This window comes from Corylus avellana, chromosome ca6, assembly GCF_901000735.1.
Source record: "Corylus avellana chromosome ca6, CavTom2PMs-1.0".
In the NCBI taxonomy this organism is placed as follows: Eukaryota; Viridiplantae; Streptophyta; class Magnoliopsida; order Fagales; family Betulaceae; genus Corylus; species Corylus avellana.
This window is the reverse complement of record NC_081546.1, coordinates 27,507,859-27,524,454: the sequence shown is the minus strand read 5'-3', so window position 1 is coordinate 27,524,454 and position 16,596 is coordinate 27,507,859. Positions and strand designations below refer to the sequence as shown.

General features: G+C 37.8%; 2 protein-coding genes across 3 annotated transcripts; one reads left to right on the top strand and one right to left on the bottom strand.

Moving 5' to 3' along the window:
* Positions 1–531: 531 nt before the first annotated feature.
* On the top strand, positions 532–2,930 carry LOC132183683 (heat shock 70 kDa protein-like). Its single transcript, XM_059597056.1, has one exon. The coding sequence runs from the start codon at positions 722–724 to the stop codon at positions 2,687–2,689; it is 1,968 nt and encodes a 655-aa protein (XP_059453039.1). The 5' UTR covers positions 532–721; the 3' UTR covers positions 2,690–2,930.
* Positions 2,931–2,937: 7 nt separating this feature from the next.
* Positions 2,938–14,651, bottom strand: LOC132183681 (uncharacterized). Of its 2 annotated transcripts, none has more exons than XM_059597052.1 (15): positions 14,003–14,487; positions 11,609–11,706; positions 10,890–10,977; positions 10,433–10,783; positions 10,105–10,350; positions 9,925–9,988; positions 9,416–9,501; positions 8,475–8,660; positions 7,276–7,373; positions 6,674–6,761; positions 6,217–6,567; positions 5,890–6,135; positions 5,708–5,771; positions 5,198–5,283; positions 2,938–3,669 (listed from the first exon to the last, which is right to left on the bottom strand). In XM_059597052.1, the coding sequence occupies exons 1-15, from the start codon at positions 14,144–14,146 to the stop codon at positions 3,088–3,090; spliced, it is 2,778 nt and encodes a 925-aa protein (XP_059453035.1). In that variant the 5' UTR covers positions 14,147–14,487; the 3' UTR covers positions 2,938–3,087. The 2 variants fall into 2 exon arrangements, with proteins under 2 accessions (XP_059453035.1, XP_059453036.1); XM_059597053.1 differs by lacking the exon at positions 2,938–3,669 and adding an exon at positions 4,513–4,648 and having other exon boundaries at positions 14,003–14,651.
* Between the last annotated feature and the right edge of the window lie 1,945 nt (positions 14,652–16,596).

The window sequence follows — 16,596 nt, the reverse complement described above, 5'->3', positions numbered from 1 at the left end:
TATAAAATAGATATTTGATTAGAAGAGCTAAAAAAAAAAAAGCTAAATGTAGCAGTACTTTTTAAGGGAGCCATTTTATTTTTTATTGTTTCTCTTACTTGTTTCTCTTTTTTTCAAATCTTTTCCTACTTTTTTCTGGCATGTTCTATTTTTCCCAAAACTTTTCTCACTTTTAATAATATTTAAATAATATAAATACAAATATAACTAATTGGATGTATAAGACCTTTAAAAATACATTAGCTAAACTAAATAAAATGCGCATTAAGAAGCTATTTTGCATAAAAATTTAACTCATTCATTAAGAATGTTCTTAACGATTATCAATTTACGGTTATAATTAGTTATCGGTTAGCGGGTTAGATAGGAAGACCCTTACCTAATTCACCCCGAGGACCAACGGCAACGGTACCCACGTAAATATCATCTAATTCAGTCCCACTTTTTTAAACTCAACCGCCCATCCCGCTCTAGAAACGAAATGATCAAACACTCCAGAACCCTCCAGCACACTCTCCTACTTGTCACTCACTCTCTTTCTATTCTTCTAGTCCTCACTCGAATTTGCCTGAAATTTCTCAAATCTCTCTCTCAGAATCACTATAAATTCTAGCTTCCTCATCCAAACCCATCTCAGATTTACATTCCCTTACCGCTCAAACAGTTATTTCACAAGCTCTAAGAAAAAGCTTTTGTTTTTTTTTGTCCGAATTCTGAGGAAATGGCGACCAAGATCGAAAAGGCTATCGGCATCGACCTGGGCACGACCTACAGCTGCGTAGGGGCGTGGGTAAACGACCGTGTTGAGATCATCCCGAACGACCAAGGCAACCGCACCACCCCGTCCTACGTGGCATTCACCGACACGGAGCGCCTGATCGGCGACGCGGCAAAGAACCAGGTGGCAATGAACCCGGAGAACACGGTGTTCGACGCCAAGCGACTCATCGGCAGGAGATTCACCGACCCTTCGGTGCAGAACGACATGAAGCTCTGGCCTTTCAAGGTGATCCCCGGCCCCGGCGACAAGCCGATGATCGTGGTCAGGTACAAGGGCGAAGAGAAACAGTTCTCGCCGGAGGAGATATCCGCCATGATTTTGACGAAGATGAGGGAGATCGCCGAGGCTTTTCTGGGTCAGACCATAAACAACGCGGTGGTCACGGTCCCGGCTTACTTCAACGACTCGCAGAGGCAGGCTACGAAGGACGCCGGAGTCATTGCCGGGCTCAACGTGTTGAGGATAATCAACGAGCCCACCGCTGCGGCCATCGCTTATGGGCTCGACAAGAAGGCGTCGAGGAAAGGCGAGCACAACGTGCTCATCTTCGACCTTGGCGGTGGAACTTTCGACGTCTCTCTGTTGACGATCGAGGAGGGTATCTTTGAGGTGAAGGCCACGGCCGGTGACACCCATCTCGGCGGTGAAGATTTTGATAACAGGCTAGTGAACCACTTTGTGGCGGAGTTTCGTAGGAAGCACAAGAAGGATATAAGCGGCAATGCGAGGGCGCTGAGGCGGGTGAGGACGGCGTGCGAGAGAGCCAAGAGGGCTCTGTCTTCCACCTCCCAGACGACGATCGAGATTGATTCTCTCTACGAAGGGATTGACTTTTACGCGACTATTACCAGGGCGAGATTCGAGGAATTGAATATGGATTTGTTCAAGAAGTGTACGGAGACGGTGGAGAAGTGCCTGCGCGACGCCAGGATCGATAAAGGCGGGGTCGATGAGGTCGTTCTCGTGGGCGGGTCGACCCGGATTCCCAAAATCCAGCAGCTTTTGCAGGATTTCTTCAACGGCAAAGAGCTTTGCAAGAGTATTAACCCTGATGAAGCTGTCGCTTACGGCGCTGCGGTTCAGGCTGCTATTTTAAGCGGCGAGGGGAGCGAGAAAGTGCAGGACTTATTGTTGCTCGACGTCACGCCGTTAAGTCTTGGGCTTGAGACTGCTGGCGGCGTTATGACGACGTTGATTCCGAGGAACACGACGATTCCGACGAAGAAAGAGCAGATTTTCTCGACTTATTCCGACAATCAGCCTGGGGTTTTGATCCAAGTGTACGAGGGGGAGCGAGCCAGGACAAAGGACAACAACCTTCTCGGAAAGTTCGAGCTCACCGGCATTCCTCCTGCGCCGAGAGGTGTCCCTCAGATCAACGTTTGCTTCGATATTGACGCCAATGGGATTTTGAATGTCTCGGCGGAGGATAAAACCGCCGGGGTGAAGAACAGGATTACTATAACCAACGACAAGGGGAGGTTGAGCAAAGAAGAGATTGAGAAGATGGTTCACGAGGCGGAGAAGTACAAGCAAGAGGACGAGGAGGTGAAAAAGAAGGTGGACGCGAAGAACGCGCTGGAGAACTACGCGTACAACATGAGGAACACTGTGCGGGACGAGAAGATCGCCGGGAAGTTGGACCCGGCGGACAAGGAGAAGATCGAGAAGGCGGTGAACGATGCGATAGAGTGGCTGGACAGGAACCAGTTGGCGGAGGTTGACGAGCTCGAGGACAAGATGAAGGAGTTGGAGGGGCTTTGCGGTCCGATTATTGCGAAGATGTATCAGGGCGGCGGCGGAGGCGGAGATGTGCCTATGGGTGGCGGCATGCCTGATGGTGGCTATGGTGGTGGGTCTACTGGGCCTGCTTCTGAATCTGGGCCTAAGATTGAGGAGGTTGACTGAGTTTGAAGAAACGGTGTATTGGGTTGTTTTTGTTTTTGGTAATCTTTTGTGGACTTTGTAAGTGTAGTTGGGCTTTTGGAGTCTTGAAGTTTGGATGTCTAGCTAGTTTTGTTCATGTTTTATATACTCTGTACTTGCAGTAACAGAGGAAAAACAGCTTTTTTAGAAGAGTTAAATAAAATGTAGTTTACTTTACAAAAAAAATAAATAATAAATGTAGTTTGAGCAGTTCCCCTTGCTATACTGTACATACGAAACAACCACCTTGTTGCAGTCTGTACAATTATGTCCACAAATCCATTACATGTATTTCACAAGCTCATAAATCAAAATTACTTTGAAGATAAATATAGCAAAATCTTGAACAAATCCCAGCTCCATTGTAATTGGTTCACTTATCAGACAGCATAAAGCCTTACAACCTGATTTATTTTGGCTCGGCATACAGGGCAAACACCTTTCTTGGCTTTGATCTCATTCAAACAAGACATGCAACCAGCCATATGACCACAGGGAATGCATGCTCCCTCTATTGGAGCTTCCCAACATATCACACATGAGGAAGAACTGTCTTCATCTTTCACATCATTTGTTACAGAACCTCCATCCTCTCTGGCTGGAATGGACCATTCCACTGGGCTGAAATCAATGGATGGGTAGTGGATTGGCCCTTCGTCCAAAACTTCATCAGGAATAGGTGGAGCAGATGGAACCGAAGCTGACAAAACGGGTGTAGAAACGTCATTGTTTGTGGGAACAACAGGGGAAACATTATCGTTGGTCCGTGCAGAAACTCCCCAACCATTTGTGCTAATTGGTTCAGAGCTCTGGTGAGTATTTGGAGGAAGTGGTCTATCCGCTGCAGCAGACTGAATCGAGGCATTTAACGCCATAGCCAATTCAACAGCTTCTGCATCAGTTTGAGGTGCAGCTCCTGGAGTTGAGGTTAAGGTATTGTAAGGCACTGGACGAGGCATAACCTGAAAAGTAAAGAGCTTATAACATACACTAAGTAGTGATCTCGTGAGATCTTTAGGCTCCAATTGGATCTTGAAAAGAATGAAGCAAAAGAAATCATTAAATTGCTTAAGGTTCCTTCTCCAAGTACTTCTACACTTCCATTTACTTCCTTCAATCTTCTAAATATCCAACCCCAGGCTCAATTACAAAAAAGGATAGTATCGCTGCCAATTCTTTTGCAAAAATACACTAAGAAAGCACAACATACAAAACCTTTCTGAAGCATAAGTTTCCCCGGTTCCACAGGTCTAAACAGACTAAACCAAGAGAACCCTGGATTTCTTTTAGAACAAATTGTAAACCAAAGATGAATTCAGATTTCTATTTACAGGAAGATGCTCACGGAGCAAACTAAAAATAAGAGTTCAGATTTGGGTATAACCAACTAGGGGTGAGCTAGCCCCCACGCCCCATTGTTTGATTCAGAAGAGATTGGACTAAGCTTACTGTTATTTTTCACGCTGGGCTGATCTTGGTAAAAGAATGAGCTAGAACTCGAGTTCATTCCAAACCTGGGCTGCGGTTAACTCACCCAAGAGGAAGCCCACCCGACTTATCAAGGATATCTATGTATGGTATCCTTCTAGATATCTAATGAACAAAAATTGTTTTCGCTTGCTGGTCACGAAACATAATACTAACCTAAATGGCTTGGGAGTCAAAACACTTTGCTAACCTTCATGAAAATCTAAAACACTTTGATAGCAATACTTCATAATTAAATCTATCTTAACTTTTAGTTGTATTAATTACAGACCAGCCCAAACCTGGCCCAAAGCATTTCCAAACACAACGGGCTGACCTCAGGCTGTACACTTCAGAACTTATTTTGGGTGGGGCTGAGCTTGATGATGAAGATTTTCAAACACAAGTAAGTTTCCCCTGCACACATCAGAAGGCTGAGCTGAGGAGAGCCACCAGCCAGCCCAGTTGACTGATCTATAACCAACCCATCATCCTTCCATAAAATTAGCAACTGTTAATGTGGAAGCAGATTATCCCATAATTAAAGCTATTAGCAATTTCTAGTATTCAAATTAATTTGTCATTACCATGTATCAGAAGAATATTTTTAAAACGTACTCCATTTCCTATTATTTTAACTTCAAAATCCACATGATCATGCAATACATGCTTTTTTTTTTTTTTTTTTTTTTTTTTTAATAACGTAGGAGAACTTTATTCAGATTAATTGCACGTATATGATCATGCAATATATGCTTATCTTGGTTAAACAAGTGCCTGAAAGAAATAACAATATCTTTTAAACCATAGAGGACAAATTATCCTTAACAAGCCACTATGTTATGGACAATACACATTAAACATTTTCCCGTGAGCAGGCAAATGGTTTCCATTTCGCTACTCACCCATACCAACAAATTTTTTTAAAAAATTGCTTCCTATCTTGTATGACATGTGAATAGTGGCAAAATGAACAGACCATAGAGTTGATCAACAATCTGTGAACACTTTTTGATGGCGTACCTGAGGAATTCCTATGCACGCATTATATGATTGTTGAAGTTGCTCTTTATCACCCTCGATGGCAGATGTAAGTTTATACCAAGTTCCTGATAAGAAAGATAGGATTACTAGACATAAACAGCTCAACAAGACAGAAAGGAGAGCATATATTAAATATATAGTATTACAAAACAAGAAGAGTAAAATGGTGTTCAGTAGAACATGTCTCTTTACTATTCACATTTTAATTGTTGCAGATTAAGCTAACAATGATCTAGGACATCCACCTCAAACAAGTAAAAACTCTGTTCTATCAATTTAAAGTAGCTAAATGAGCTTATCATGATACCCCCTTTCCCACTTAAGAAACCCAATGATAAAAGGAGACTGTAAAACCAGGAGTCAATAAAGAGAAAATTAAAACATAGTATAGAATTGTTCATGAACTCTTTGCACACTTGTTCATGAACAATTAAAAACATAGTCCACCAGAAATAATTCCATGACTATTCCTAATGCTTGCAGTAGCACCTGGACGCAATCCAAGATTTTTCTCGACTTCTGAGTGCATCTCAGTGATGGTTTTGGCTTTCACCTACAAAAACCAATATCATAGAGAGATGATTAGAAATTACAAGTCAAGACCAAATTTATATTTATATTAAAATCAGTTGATGATCCATCTAAAATAAAGATGAAATTAGGATGTCTACCTCTTCATGTCTAGGAACCCAATTGTTTGACCTCAAATCAAGAACATTGCGAAGCATGAACCTTACATGTGGGGCCAGTTGAGGGTTTATGCTCAGATCCTTCAATCGACTAAAATAAATATCATTTATACGCCGTGATTTTGGGCTCTCATCAAGCTGTTTACCAATAGTGTTAAAAAACAGGCATACAGCTTCAACATTTTCTTCATCAGGACAAGACTTACTATCAGGCCCTCCTAGAAGCTCCTGTTGCACATATACAAGTAACCATGAAAAATTGAACGTATATTTAAATCAAGCCTCAAAGAGAGAGTTTGAAATTAGAACTTGAACAATGTGATGGACAATCATTTCAGGAAACATCTTCTGCCTCATGAGCTCTCCAATTAACCGGATATTTCCAAGAGTGCGAAGCTTGATCAATCTTTCTTTATCTCGACGCTCCGTCTCTTGCTCAGGCGCAGTCATCTGCCTTACTTCTTCTCTCAATTTGTTAGCACCTTCAAAAGCCTCTTGGCAGTTATTCAGGAGGACTCGCTTGAAAGTAATATCTTTACCATCGGGTTCATCAGATGGGAACGGAGGAAGCTTTTCATTAAGATCAGAACACAGAAGAGCATACAAATGACAAAATGTTGGTTCCAGCACAGCCTTATCAAATATTAGCGCTATAACCCCCTATATAGCAAATCAACTGTGAGCGTAACTTAGCATGAGATAAAACTAAACAAAAACAATATCTAGTAGAAGCATTTGGATATAGATTATTAAATTTAAAAGTCACCTTCAAGATATCAGCCGATGTAATGCCAGAGTCAATAAGTTGACCCTTAAGCAGATCAAAATTTTTAAGGGTACGCTTGTTCAGAATCCTGCATAAGAACAGAAAACAATCATTTCGACCTTCTTTCATGGGCATGCACCAGTTGATGATTGACATGTATATTTACTGATTTAAAATGCTATCATTAGTTTCAGGTGACATTATTGAACAAGTTATCTTTACTTAGGTCAAACTCCAGGATAGACTGCAACCAACACAATTCATGATTTGAGGACACATAGATTTGATCACATTATAAAGCATAGCAAAAATATGCATAACACACCATACGAGCAAAGGTTAAAAAAACTATTTAAAAATTAATATAATTAATTTCAACGCAAATAAAAATTGCATGCATGGTCCCCACTGTATGGTAAATTTAAGCATTATTGCAGGAATGCAGTTTTTAAGTGTCAACGCGAAACTAGCATATGATCATTAAATAAAACCTTTTTAAAGAAGAATGTTTTCAAGTCTCAAGACCCTAAAGCATTTTCCACATTAGCTATGATAATGGAGATATTTAATGCAGAAAACTAAATATCTCTATGATATAGTACCCCTTTACAGTCTTCAATACACGGTCCTTCTCAGAGAGAGTTCCCCTTCTCGCTGACCATGGCATCTCAGCCTTGGCTAGAGCAGGAGCAGGTCCTCCCTATTAATGAATAAAAAAAAAAAACCATACAAAAATCAGACTTTTAAAAAGTGCAAAAGAAAAGCAGCAAAAATTAGATTATTAAGTACAGATCATACATGATCAAGTTATCAACCTATCATGTAAGTGTAATAAGTCAAGACTTCATATCAATATATTACCTAACAAAGATCCAAAAAATATATATATACCATGAAAGCATACTCTCAACAACTTGTTGAGATTTTAAAAATGATAGTAAAAGGGAAAAACACTTGGCCTAGGAAGCAACAATATTGCAGAAAGAAGCCAGTACAAACACATGAACGAGACCAACACTTCCCTAAGAGGGCTCATGTCCAACAAACTACTGACTTGTTCACAATTTCAAAATAAAACAGAACATGTGACCGGCATTATATTGGTATTCAAAACACAGCATTTCTTTGTATTGAGAATATAAGATATGGCTGAGAGCAATGAAATAATAGTTCATTGTCGGCATCAATGTCAACTTTGGCATGTGTCCCATATTTTCTTCGCACTGCTCCAAAAGGCCATTTACAATCTTTTTCATATGAAAAGCTTTTAATTGAACTTCATAAAATGTAGCTTCAATTTAAGAACACGCACCTTGTTCCTAGTACGAGAAGAACTAACATATTGTAGGAGTACTTTCGATACAGTACCACACATTACATCATCAAGGAAAACTAAGACTATGTATTTATGTGCAAGTAAATGCTCAGAGAGGTACACGGTGAAAAGCTTCTCTCAAAAGCTTTTAAAACTATTGAGGAAAAAACCGAAAGAAAAAAAAAAGAAATCTAGTGACCAGCTTATTAAGTTCCAAGTATGTCAGCAATTCCCACGGTAATAGTTGCAAAGTGTTTGAGCTGTACTGTAAGGCAAGAAGTAATCAGACAAAGATCGCATGTAATTGTTCCATTAACTAAATATATGTTATATCAGTAACAAGAGTTGCATGAGTAGTAACACAACAATACACACTTTGAACATACTATACTTATAATAATACCATAAGTTTTGATATGCAGGCAGATGTCAATTCCAATCAGACCTAAGTATAAGGAAGTGTAGAAATATAATATTATTAATTACCCCTTGGGCCCTTGCAAATTGGGAGTTGAGTAGGTCTTGGCGGTTAAATTGAGTGTCTTCCTGCTGTCTGGAACCAAAACAACCACCAAACTCCTTGGTACCTCCAAAGGTACGAAACTTTGCTGACCGGCCACGCCAGTCACGATTATCTGGCTCAGAATAACGACTCTGAGATTGAGGTGGTGGCTGGAGAAGGGAATTAAAAATAGTTACATATGAAAATCTAAAACACTTTGATAGCATTACTTCATAATTAAATCTATCTTAACTTTTAGTTGTATTAATTACAGACCAGCCCAAACCTGGCCCGAAGCATTTCCAAACACAACGGGCTGAGCTCAGGCTATACACTTCAGAACTTATTTTGGGTGGGGCTGAGCTTGATGATGAAGATTTCCAAACACAAGTAAGTTTCCCCTGCACACATCAGAAGGCTGAGCTGATGAGAGCCTCCAGCCAGCCCAGTTGACTAATCTATAACGAACCCATCATCCTTCCATAAAATTAGCTACTGTTAATGTGGAAGCAGATTATCCCATAATTTAAGCTATCAACAATTTCTAGTATTCAAATTAATTTGTCATTAACACGTTTCAGAAGAATATTTTTAAAACGTACTCCATTTCCAATCATTTTAACTTCAAAATCCACATGATCATGCAATATATGCTTATCTTGGTTAAACAAGTGCCTGAAAGAAATAACAATATTTTTTAAACCATACATGACAAATTATCCTTAACAAGCCACTATGTGACGGACAATACACTTTAAACATTTTACTGTGAGCAGGCACATGGTTTCCATTTCTCTAAGTACTCATCCATACCAACAAAATTTTTTAAAAAATTGCTTCCTATCTTGTATGACATGTGAATAGTGGCAAAATGAACAGACCATAGAGTTGATCTACAATCTGTGAACACTTTTTGATGGCGTACCTGAGGAATTCCTATGCATGCATTATATAACTGCTGAAGTTCCTCTTTATCACCCTCGATGGCAGATGCAAATTTATACCGAGTTCCTGATAAGAAAGATATGATCACTAGACATAAACAGCTCAACAAGACAGAAAGGAGAACAGACATTAAATATATAGTATTACAAAACAAGAAGAGTAAAATGGTGTTCAGTAGAACATGTCTCTTTACTATTCATATTTTAATCGTTGCAGACTCAGCTAACAATGATCTAGGACATCCACCTCAAACAAGTAAAAACCCTGTTCTACAAATTTAAAGTTGCTAAATGAGCTTATCATGATACCCCCTTTTCCACTTAAGAAACCCAATGATAAAAGGAGACTAAAAATCAGGAGTCAACAAAGAGAACATTAAAACATAGTATAGAATTGCTCATGAACTCTTTACACACTTGTTCATGAACAATTAAAAACATAGTCCACCAGAAATAATTGCACGACTATTCCTAATGCTTGCAGTAGCACCTGGACACATTCCAAGATTTTTCTCTGCTTCTGAGTGTTTCTCAGTGATGGTTTTGCCTTTCACCTACAAAAACCAATATCATAGAGAGATGATTAGAAATTACAAGTCCACCAAATTTATATTTATATTAAAATCAGTTGATGATCCATCTAAAATAAAGATGAAATTAGGATATCTACCTCTTCACGTCTAGGAACCCAATTGTTTGACCTCAAATCAAGAACATTGCAAAGCATGAACCTTACACGTGTGGCCAGTTGAGGGTTTGTGCTCAGATCCTTCAATCGATAAAAATAAATATCATTTATAAGCCGTGATTTTGGGCTCTCATCAAGCTGTTTACCAATACTGTTTAAAAATTGGCATACGGCTTCAACATTTTCTTCCTTAGGACAAGACTTACTATCAGGCCCTCCTAGAAGCTCCTGTTGCACATATACAAGTAACAATGAAAAAATTGAACGTATATTTAAATCAAGCCTCAAAGAGAGAGTTTGAAATTAGAACCTGAACAATGTGATGGACAATCTTTTCAGGCACCATCTTCTGCCTCAGGAGCTCTCCAATTAACCGGATATTTCCAAGAGTGCGAAGCTTGATCAATCTTTCTTTATCTCGACGCTCCGTCTCTTGCTCAGGCGCAGTCATCTGCCTTGTTTCTTCTCTCAATTTGTCAGCACCTTCAAAAGCCTCTTGGCAGTTATTCAAGAGGACTCGCTTGAAAGTAATATCTTTACCATCGGGTTCATTAGATGGGAACCGAGGAAGCTTTTCATTAACATCAGAACACAGAAGAGCATACAAATGACAAAATGTTGGTTCCAGCACAGCCTTATCAAATATTAGCGATATAACCCCCTGTATGGCAAATCAACTGTGAGCGTAACTTAACATGAGATAAAATTAAACAAAAACAATATCTAGTAGAAGCATTTGGATATAGATTATTAAATTTAAAAGTCACCTTCAAGATATCAGCCGATGTAATGCCGGAGTCAATAAGTTGACCCTTAAGCAAATCAAAATTTTTACAGGTAAGCTTGTTCAGAATCCTGCATAAGAACAGAAAACAATCATTTCAGGCTTCTTTCATAGGCATGCACCAATTGATGATTGACATGTATATTTACTGATTTAAAATGCTATCATTAGTTTCAGGTGACATTATTGAACAAGTTATCTTTACTTAGGTCAAGCTCCAAGATAGACTGCAACCAACACAATTCATGATTTGAGGACACATAAATTTGATCTCATTATAACGCATCGCAAAAATATGCATAACACCCATACAAGGAAAGGTTAAAAAAACTATTTAAAAATTAATCTAATTCATTTTGACGCAAATAAAAAATGCAGGCATGGTCCCCCATGTATGGTAAATTTAAGCATTATTGCGAGGATGCAGTTTATAAGTGTCAACGCGAAACTAGCATATGATCATTAAATATAACCTTCTTAAAGAAGAATGTTTTCAAGTCTCAAGACCCTAAAGCATGTTCCAGATGGCATACCAGAATTTCAACATTTAAAGGAATGTCAAAAGGCCAGTCAATAAATACTACAGAAATCAAAGTGTAATAACTTTTGTCTCCATTTTATAACAATGTGTTAACAATCCACATTAACTATGATAATGGAGATATTTAATGCAGAAAACTAAAGATCTCAATGATATATTACCCCTTTACAGTCTTCAATACACGGTCCTTCTCAGAGAGAGTACCCTTTCTCGCTGACCATGGCATCTCAGCCTTGACTAGAGCAAGAGCAGGTCCTCCCTATTAATGAAAAACAAAACAAAAAAAACTAAAACACCGTGGAAATAAAGAGCCACACATACAAAAATCAGTCTTTTAAAAAGTGCAAAAGGAAATTAGATTATTAAGTACAGATCATACATGATCAAGTCATCAACCTATCATGTAAGTGTAATAAGTCAAGACTTCATATCAAAATATCACCTAACAAAGATCCAAATATATATATATATATATATATATATATATATATACCATGAAAGTATACTCTCAACACCTTGTTGAGATTTTACGAATGATAGTAAAAGGGAAAAACACTTAGCCTAGGAAGCAACGATATTGCAGAAAGAATGCAGTACAACCACATGAACGAAGAGGGCTCATGTCCAACAAACTAATGCCTTGTTCACAATTTCGAAATAAAACAGAACATGTGACCGGCATTATATTGGTATTCAAAAAACAGCATTTCTTTGTATTGAGAATATAAGGTATAGCTGAGAGCAATGAAATAATAGTTCATTGAAACTTAGCTCACCTCAAGCGTGCTTCTTTTTGCAAAGCGCTAGGTGCTCAAAGGCACACTTCTATATTTTATATAAGACAATTTAATTTAATAAAAAGTAACCACCCAATTCACTACATTATGCACAAATATTTTTATTTTTTAACCTTATTTAAAGTGTAGAAGAAGAAGAAATAGAAACCAAAAGCTTTAAGAGAACGCATAAGCATAATCAAACCCCAACCCATAAAAAAAAAAAAAAAACAAACACCACCACTACCCATTTGAACAAAAAGAAAGATGCAGTTTTGTAAGAGAGCTTTGTTTCACCCAAAAACAGAGCACTGATTCTTCTTCTATTTTCAATTTTTAGTAGTCTAACAGATTCATTGTCCTTAATATTGAGCACCTTTACGCTGATCATTTTCTTTTGTAAGTAATCGACAATGTAATTAAAAGTGTAAGGCGCCCTTACATACACAAGAAAAAACACCAAATTAGAAGGGGAAAAAAAAAAAACAAAGAAATCAATATAACTAATTGACAAAGGAAAAACATAAGTAGTTGTTCAAAGAAACAAAGTTTTGAATAATGAATTATTCTCCTTCAAAATCCTCACAAGGTTCTCAAAACTAACTGTAGTTATACTGCATTCTGATCACCAACGACACAACAAAACAATTATGCAATGTAGCACATTATTGACATATCTTTAAAAATGTGCGCCTTATTTAATTAAGCACATTATTGAACTATGCACCTAGGCACCATAACGCCTAGGCACTTAAGTGCACCAATTGCTTTTAACAACATTTGTTATCACTGAGGAAAAAGGGAGGGGCGGAAGATAAGAATTCAAAGTTGGACATAAACTTACGATGGTTCCTCCACTAACAACACCAACCCAATGATTATAAGAACTAATCACACCTACGAGAGCATTAGCAACAAATGTCTTATATGCCATTTTTTATTTTTTATTTTTTTATGTTTAGGAAATTTGTTTTAAAAAGCACAAAAACCTATTTACATCAGATTTTTTACATTTAACCGTCCCTCAAGAGTTGCTACAGTATTTCCTAATGCGTAGGGAACCAAAAGTAGTTTTTTATATATTATTTTAATATAAACATTTTTTTTTTCTCTCTCGTCTTTCAACTTTTTGTCTTCAATTGAGGATTGTGTAAAAAAAATGAGGGTAGGTAAGAAGCTTGTATTTTGTAAATAAATAATATTTTAATGATATAGGGAAATGTAAGAAAATCTATTGTAAAATATATTTTTATAGGGAAGCAAAAATAGTTTTATTTTCTAAACTTAGGAAAAATTAAAGGGAAGCTGCTGCTAATACTCTGATACCCTTCAAAATTTATACAAGATCCGAGTAGTAATTTTTGGCACACCGGCGTGCTAGAACAATAAGCATGTACATGTTAAAACATTATAAAATATTATTAAAATAATATTTAAATAGTTAAAAATAATAATAATAATAATATTTTAATACCAATATGTTTACTATTCAAACACGCAAATTTACCAAAAATCACTACTCATAATAAGATCCAGATCAAAAATATACAACTCCCCCCACATAAAAACATGCTCACACTAAAAGATCCAAAATTTCACACATCCCAATCCATCCTTGCACATTACCCAATTCAAAGTTTCAAACCACAAAACCAATATCTTTCTCGATAACAACTCTGCCCCAATAAAAAAACAAAAATTAACAAACTAAATCATATTCCCAGCCATCCCAATCCAAAAAAAAAAAAAAAAAAACACAGATAGGGATTGGATAAAGACCTTCAGAGAGAAGGTAGGGAGATCGAAGGAAAAAGAACCGAAAGCCAGGACAGAATTTGAAGAAGCCGAAGACAACGAAGAGGAGTGGCCAAGGAGTCTGCCGCCGCGGCCGCCTCCACGTCTCAAGCTATCACCCTGCTGCATACCTCGGATCTTTCGCTCAGCGAGAACACGAAGAAGAAGAAGAAAAAGAAACAAACAATCTCCGCCGTCCGATTACGATCTAAGAGAAAGAAGATTCAGCTATGGGATACGCTGAATCAAGGAGGGAAGAATATGGGCTTTTTTAAGCGATTTATAGAGGGAGTGGCTATGGAGGGCTCTCTCTCTTCTGCAGGAGAGCAAAGAAGAGAAGAGAAAGAAGCGTGAGAGGCCGGTGGAGAGGCAAACAAACCGTTCTTAAGAGCATCTCCAGCAACAAGGAGTTTTAGTTTTGCTACTCAAAATACCACTTTTTCTACTTTAGCTACTACTTTTTCAAGTTTAGCTATTACTTTTACGATCTATTTTATTTAAATATTATGCTTTAATACATTTTTTATTATTTCTTTAAACCCAGATTTTTCTCTCTCGTATCTATCTCCCTACCAGCGGAAGAACAAGAACCAAACAAATCTCTCATTCACAGATTTTCTTCTCTCTTTCTCTCCCGATCTACCTCTTTCTCCCAATTTTTTTTTTCTCTCTCTCGGGTCTCTCTGCGTCCCAGTCGCTCCCTCTCTTTCTGCCTCACTCTCTCAGCATCTCATCCTCTCCCTCTCGGACTCCACTCTCGGTCTCTCTCCCTGTTTCTCCCTCTCTTCTTTTCTCTCCTTCCCTTCTCTTTCACTCTCGTTCTCACAGATGCAGTAGCAGAGGGATGGGTTGGAGAAATGGGCTAGAAATGGGTTTGGAATTGGTTGAGACGAAGATGGGTTGATTTTGATTCTTGATATTGTTTTAAAAAAATGCTATTTTACGATATCTGCTGGTATATTTAACTAAAAAGCTATCTTACAGCAGCAGCTGGAGATACTCCAAGGTGAAGGTGAGTGAGTGTGGGTGTTGGAATTACTGTTTTCTCTTTTTTATATTTCCTTTTTCTGTTGAGCTTTGGCTCTCCATTCCTTGGCCAGTTTGGGTTTTTTAAGATATTGTCAGGGTTGGAATCGGAATTAACGGATGCTGTAATAAAAGCAATCTCTCCAAATCTCACTTTATTTTTTCACTTATTAAAATTTTTTAAAATTCAATTTTAACCATTTTTTACTACAATATACATGTTATTATTAAAATAAAAGTATTATTTTTTCTCTTTTTAAAAATTTTTAAAATTTAATTTTAATCGTTTTTTACTATAACATACATGTTGTTATTAAAATAAAAGTATATAAGCTAGATCCATTTTTTAGTTGACGAATCTGTCCTCGTTTTTCTGTTTACATGAATATTCTTGTTTCCACCCATTCTTAATGGCTTTTTTATTTTTTGCAACGCCATTAAAAAAACAACCTATAATGCTTGTAAAAAATAATGCCATTTTGATTAATAGTAGTTTCTTTTTAAGGCCTTTGAGGTTTATTCTTGTGAGTTGTGACAAATTTAGGATACAAGTTTTCTAATTAGGACAATTAAAGGTTTAAGTTTTAGTTTTATAACAAATAAGGTTAATTGTCTAGTTTTTTGTCGGTCTCTTAATAGAGTGCATGGTAGCTATCAATAGACTCGTATCGGACCAATTAAAATGTAGCATGTGATAAAAGATCATATTACATGTCTTCACTTGCAACACATAAGCGATGCATCCCGTTACTGGAAAAGTAGATGGCTAATCTTACTTGTTACAAGGCAAAATTTTAAGCCTTTGATTATCAAAATTAGAATTTTGAACTGTTAGTTTTTGTTTTGGCTTAATTCAGTTTCAAAACGCAGAGGCTACTGTTCATAGGCTCAAACACTGATATAGAATGCTCAAAATCCAATCTCCACCGTTCATATGTAGATTCATGTGTCATGAACGTCCCTGCAAAATTTCAGCTCAATCGGACCACAAATGCCCATCGATCGAAGCTGTTGATAAAGACTGGACAGCATTTCCAGAATGCCTGTCCGGACCGCCAGAAGCTAGGTCCGAACCCAAGTTCCAGAAACAACAGTTTGAAGAGGAGGTCCGGACAGCCAGAAGCTGGGTCCGGACCCCATTTTCAGCAAGCCCTTTTTATATGGGCTGTCCGGACACAAGAGTTGGATGTCCGGACACCACTAGGTTACGCATATGTAACCCTAGCCATGTCCGGACACCAACTTATCCATGTCTGGACATGGCTGCCGATTTGTTAGTTTATTTTCTATTTAAACAATCTGTTTTGTCTATTATACATACGTATTTTAAGAGCAAAAACAAAGAGCTTAGAAAGAGATATTGTTTTAGTTTATGTGAGTAAAGATTAAATACGTGAAGTCAATCGGAGTTCCGGTGAAATGAGATCTTATAGAAAAATTGTGCCAGATGTTCTGAAAAGGACTACTGCGGTAGAAGTCAAGTGGGTCGCTTGTCGTGTACAAGAAAGAGTAAATTGCAAAGGTTTTGTAATTCTTCTTGTATTCTTTATTCT

Bases quoted from the DNA above. Each gene is read 5' to 3' on its own strand.
- LOC132183683 (XM_059597056.1), top strand. From the start codon at position 722: ATGGCGACCAAGATCGAAAAGGCTATCGGCATCGACCTGGGCACGACC.
- LOC132183681 (XM_059597052.1), bottom strand. From the start codon at position 14,146: ATGCAGCAGGGTGATAGCTTGAGACGTGGAGGCGGCCGCGGCGGCAGA. The intron at 8,661-9,415 runs GTACGCCATCAA...TCCCTTCTCCAG, and splicing joins CATGCATAGGAATTCCTCAG to CCACCACCTCAATCTCAGAG. The intron at 5,772-5,889 runs GTAGACATCCTA...TGGTTTTTGTAG, and splicing joins GGGTTCCTAGACATGAAGAG to GTGAAAGCCAAAACCATCAC.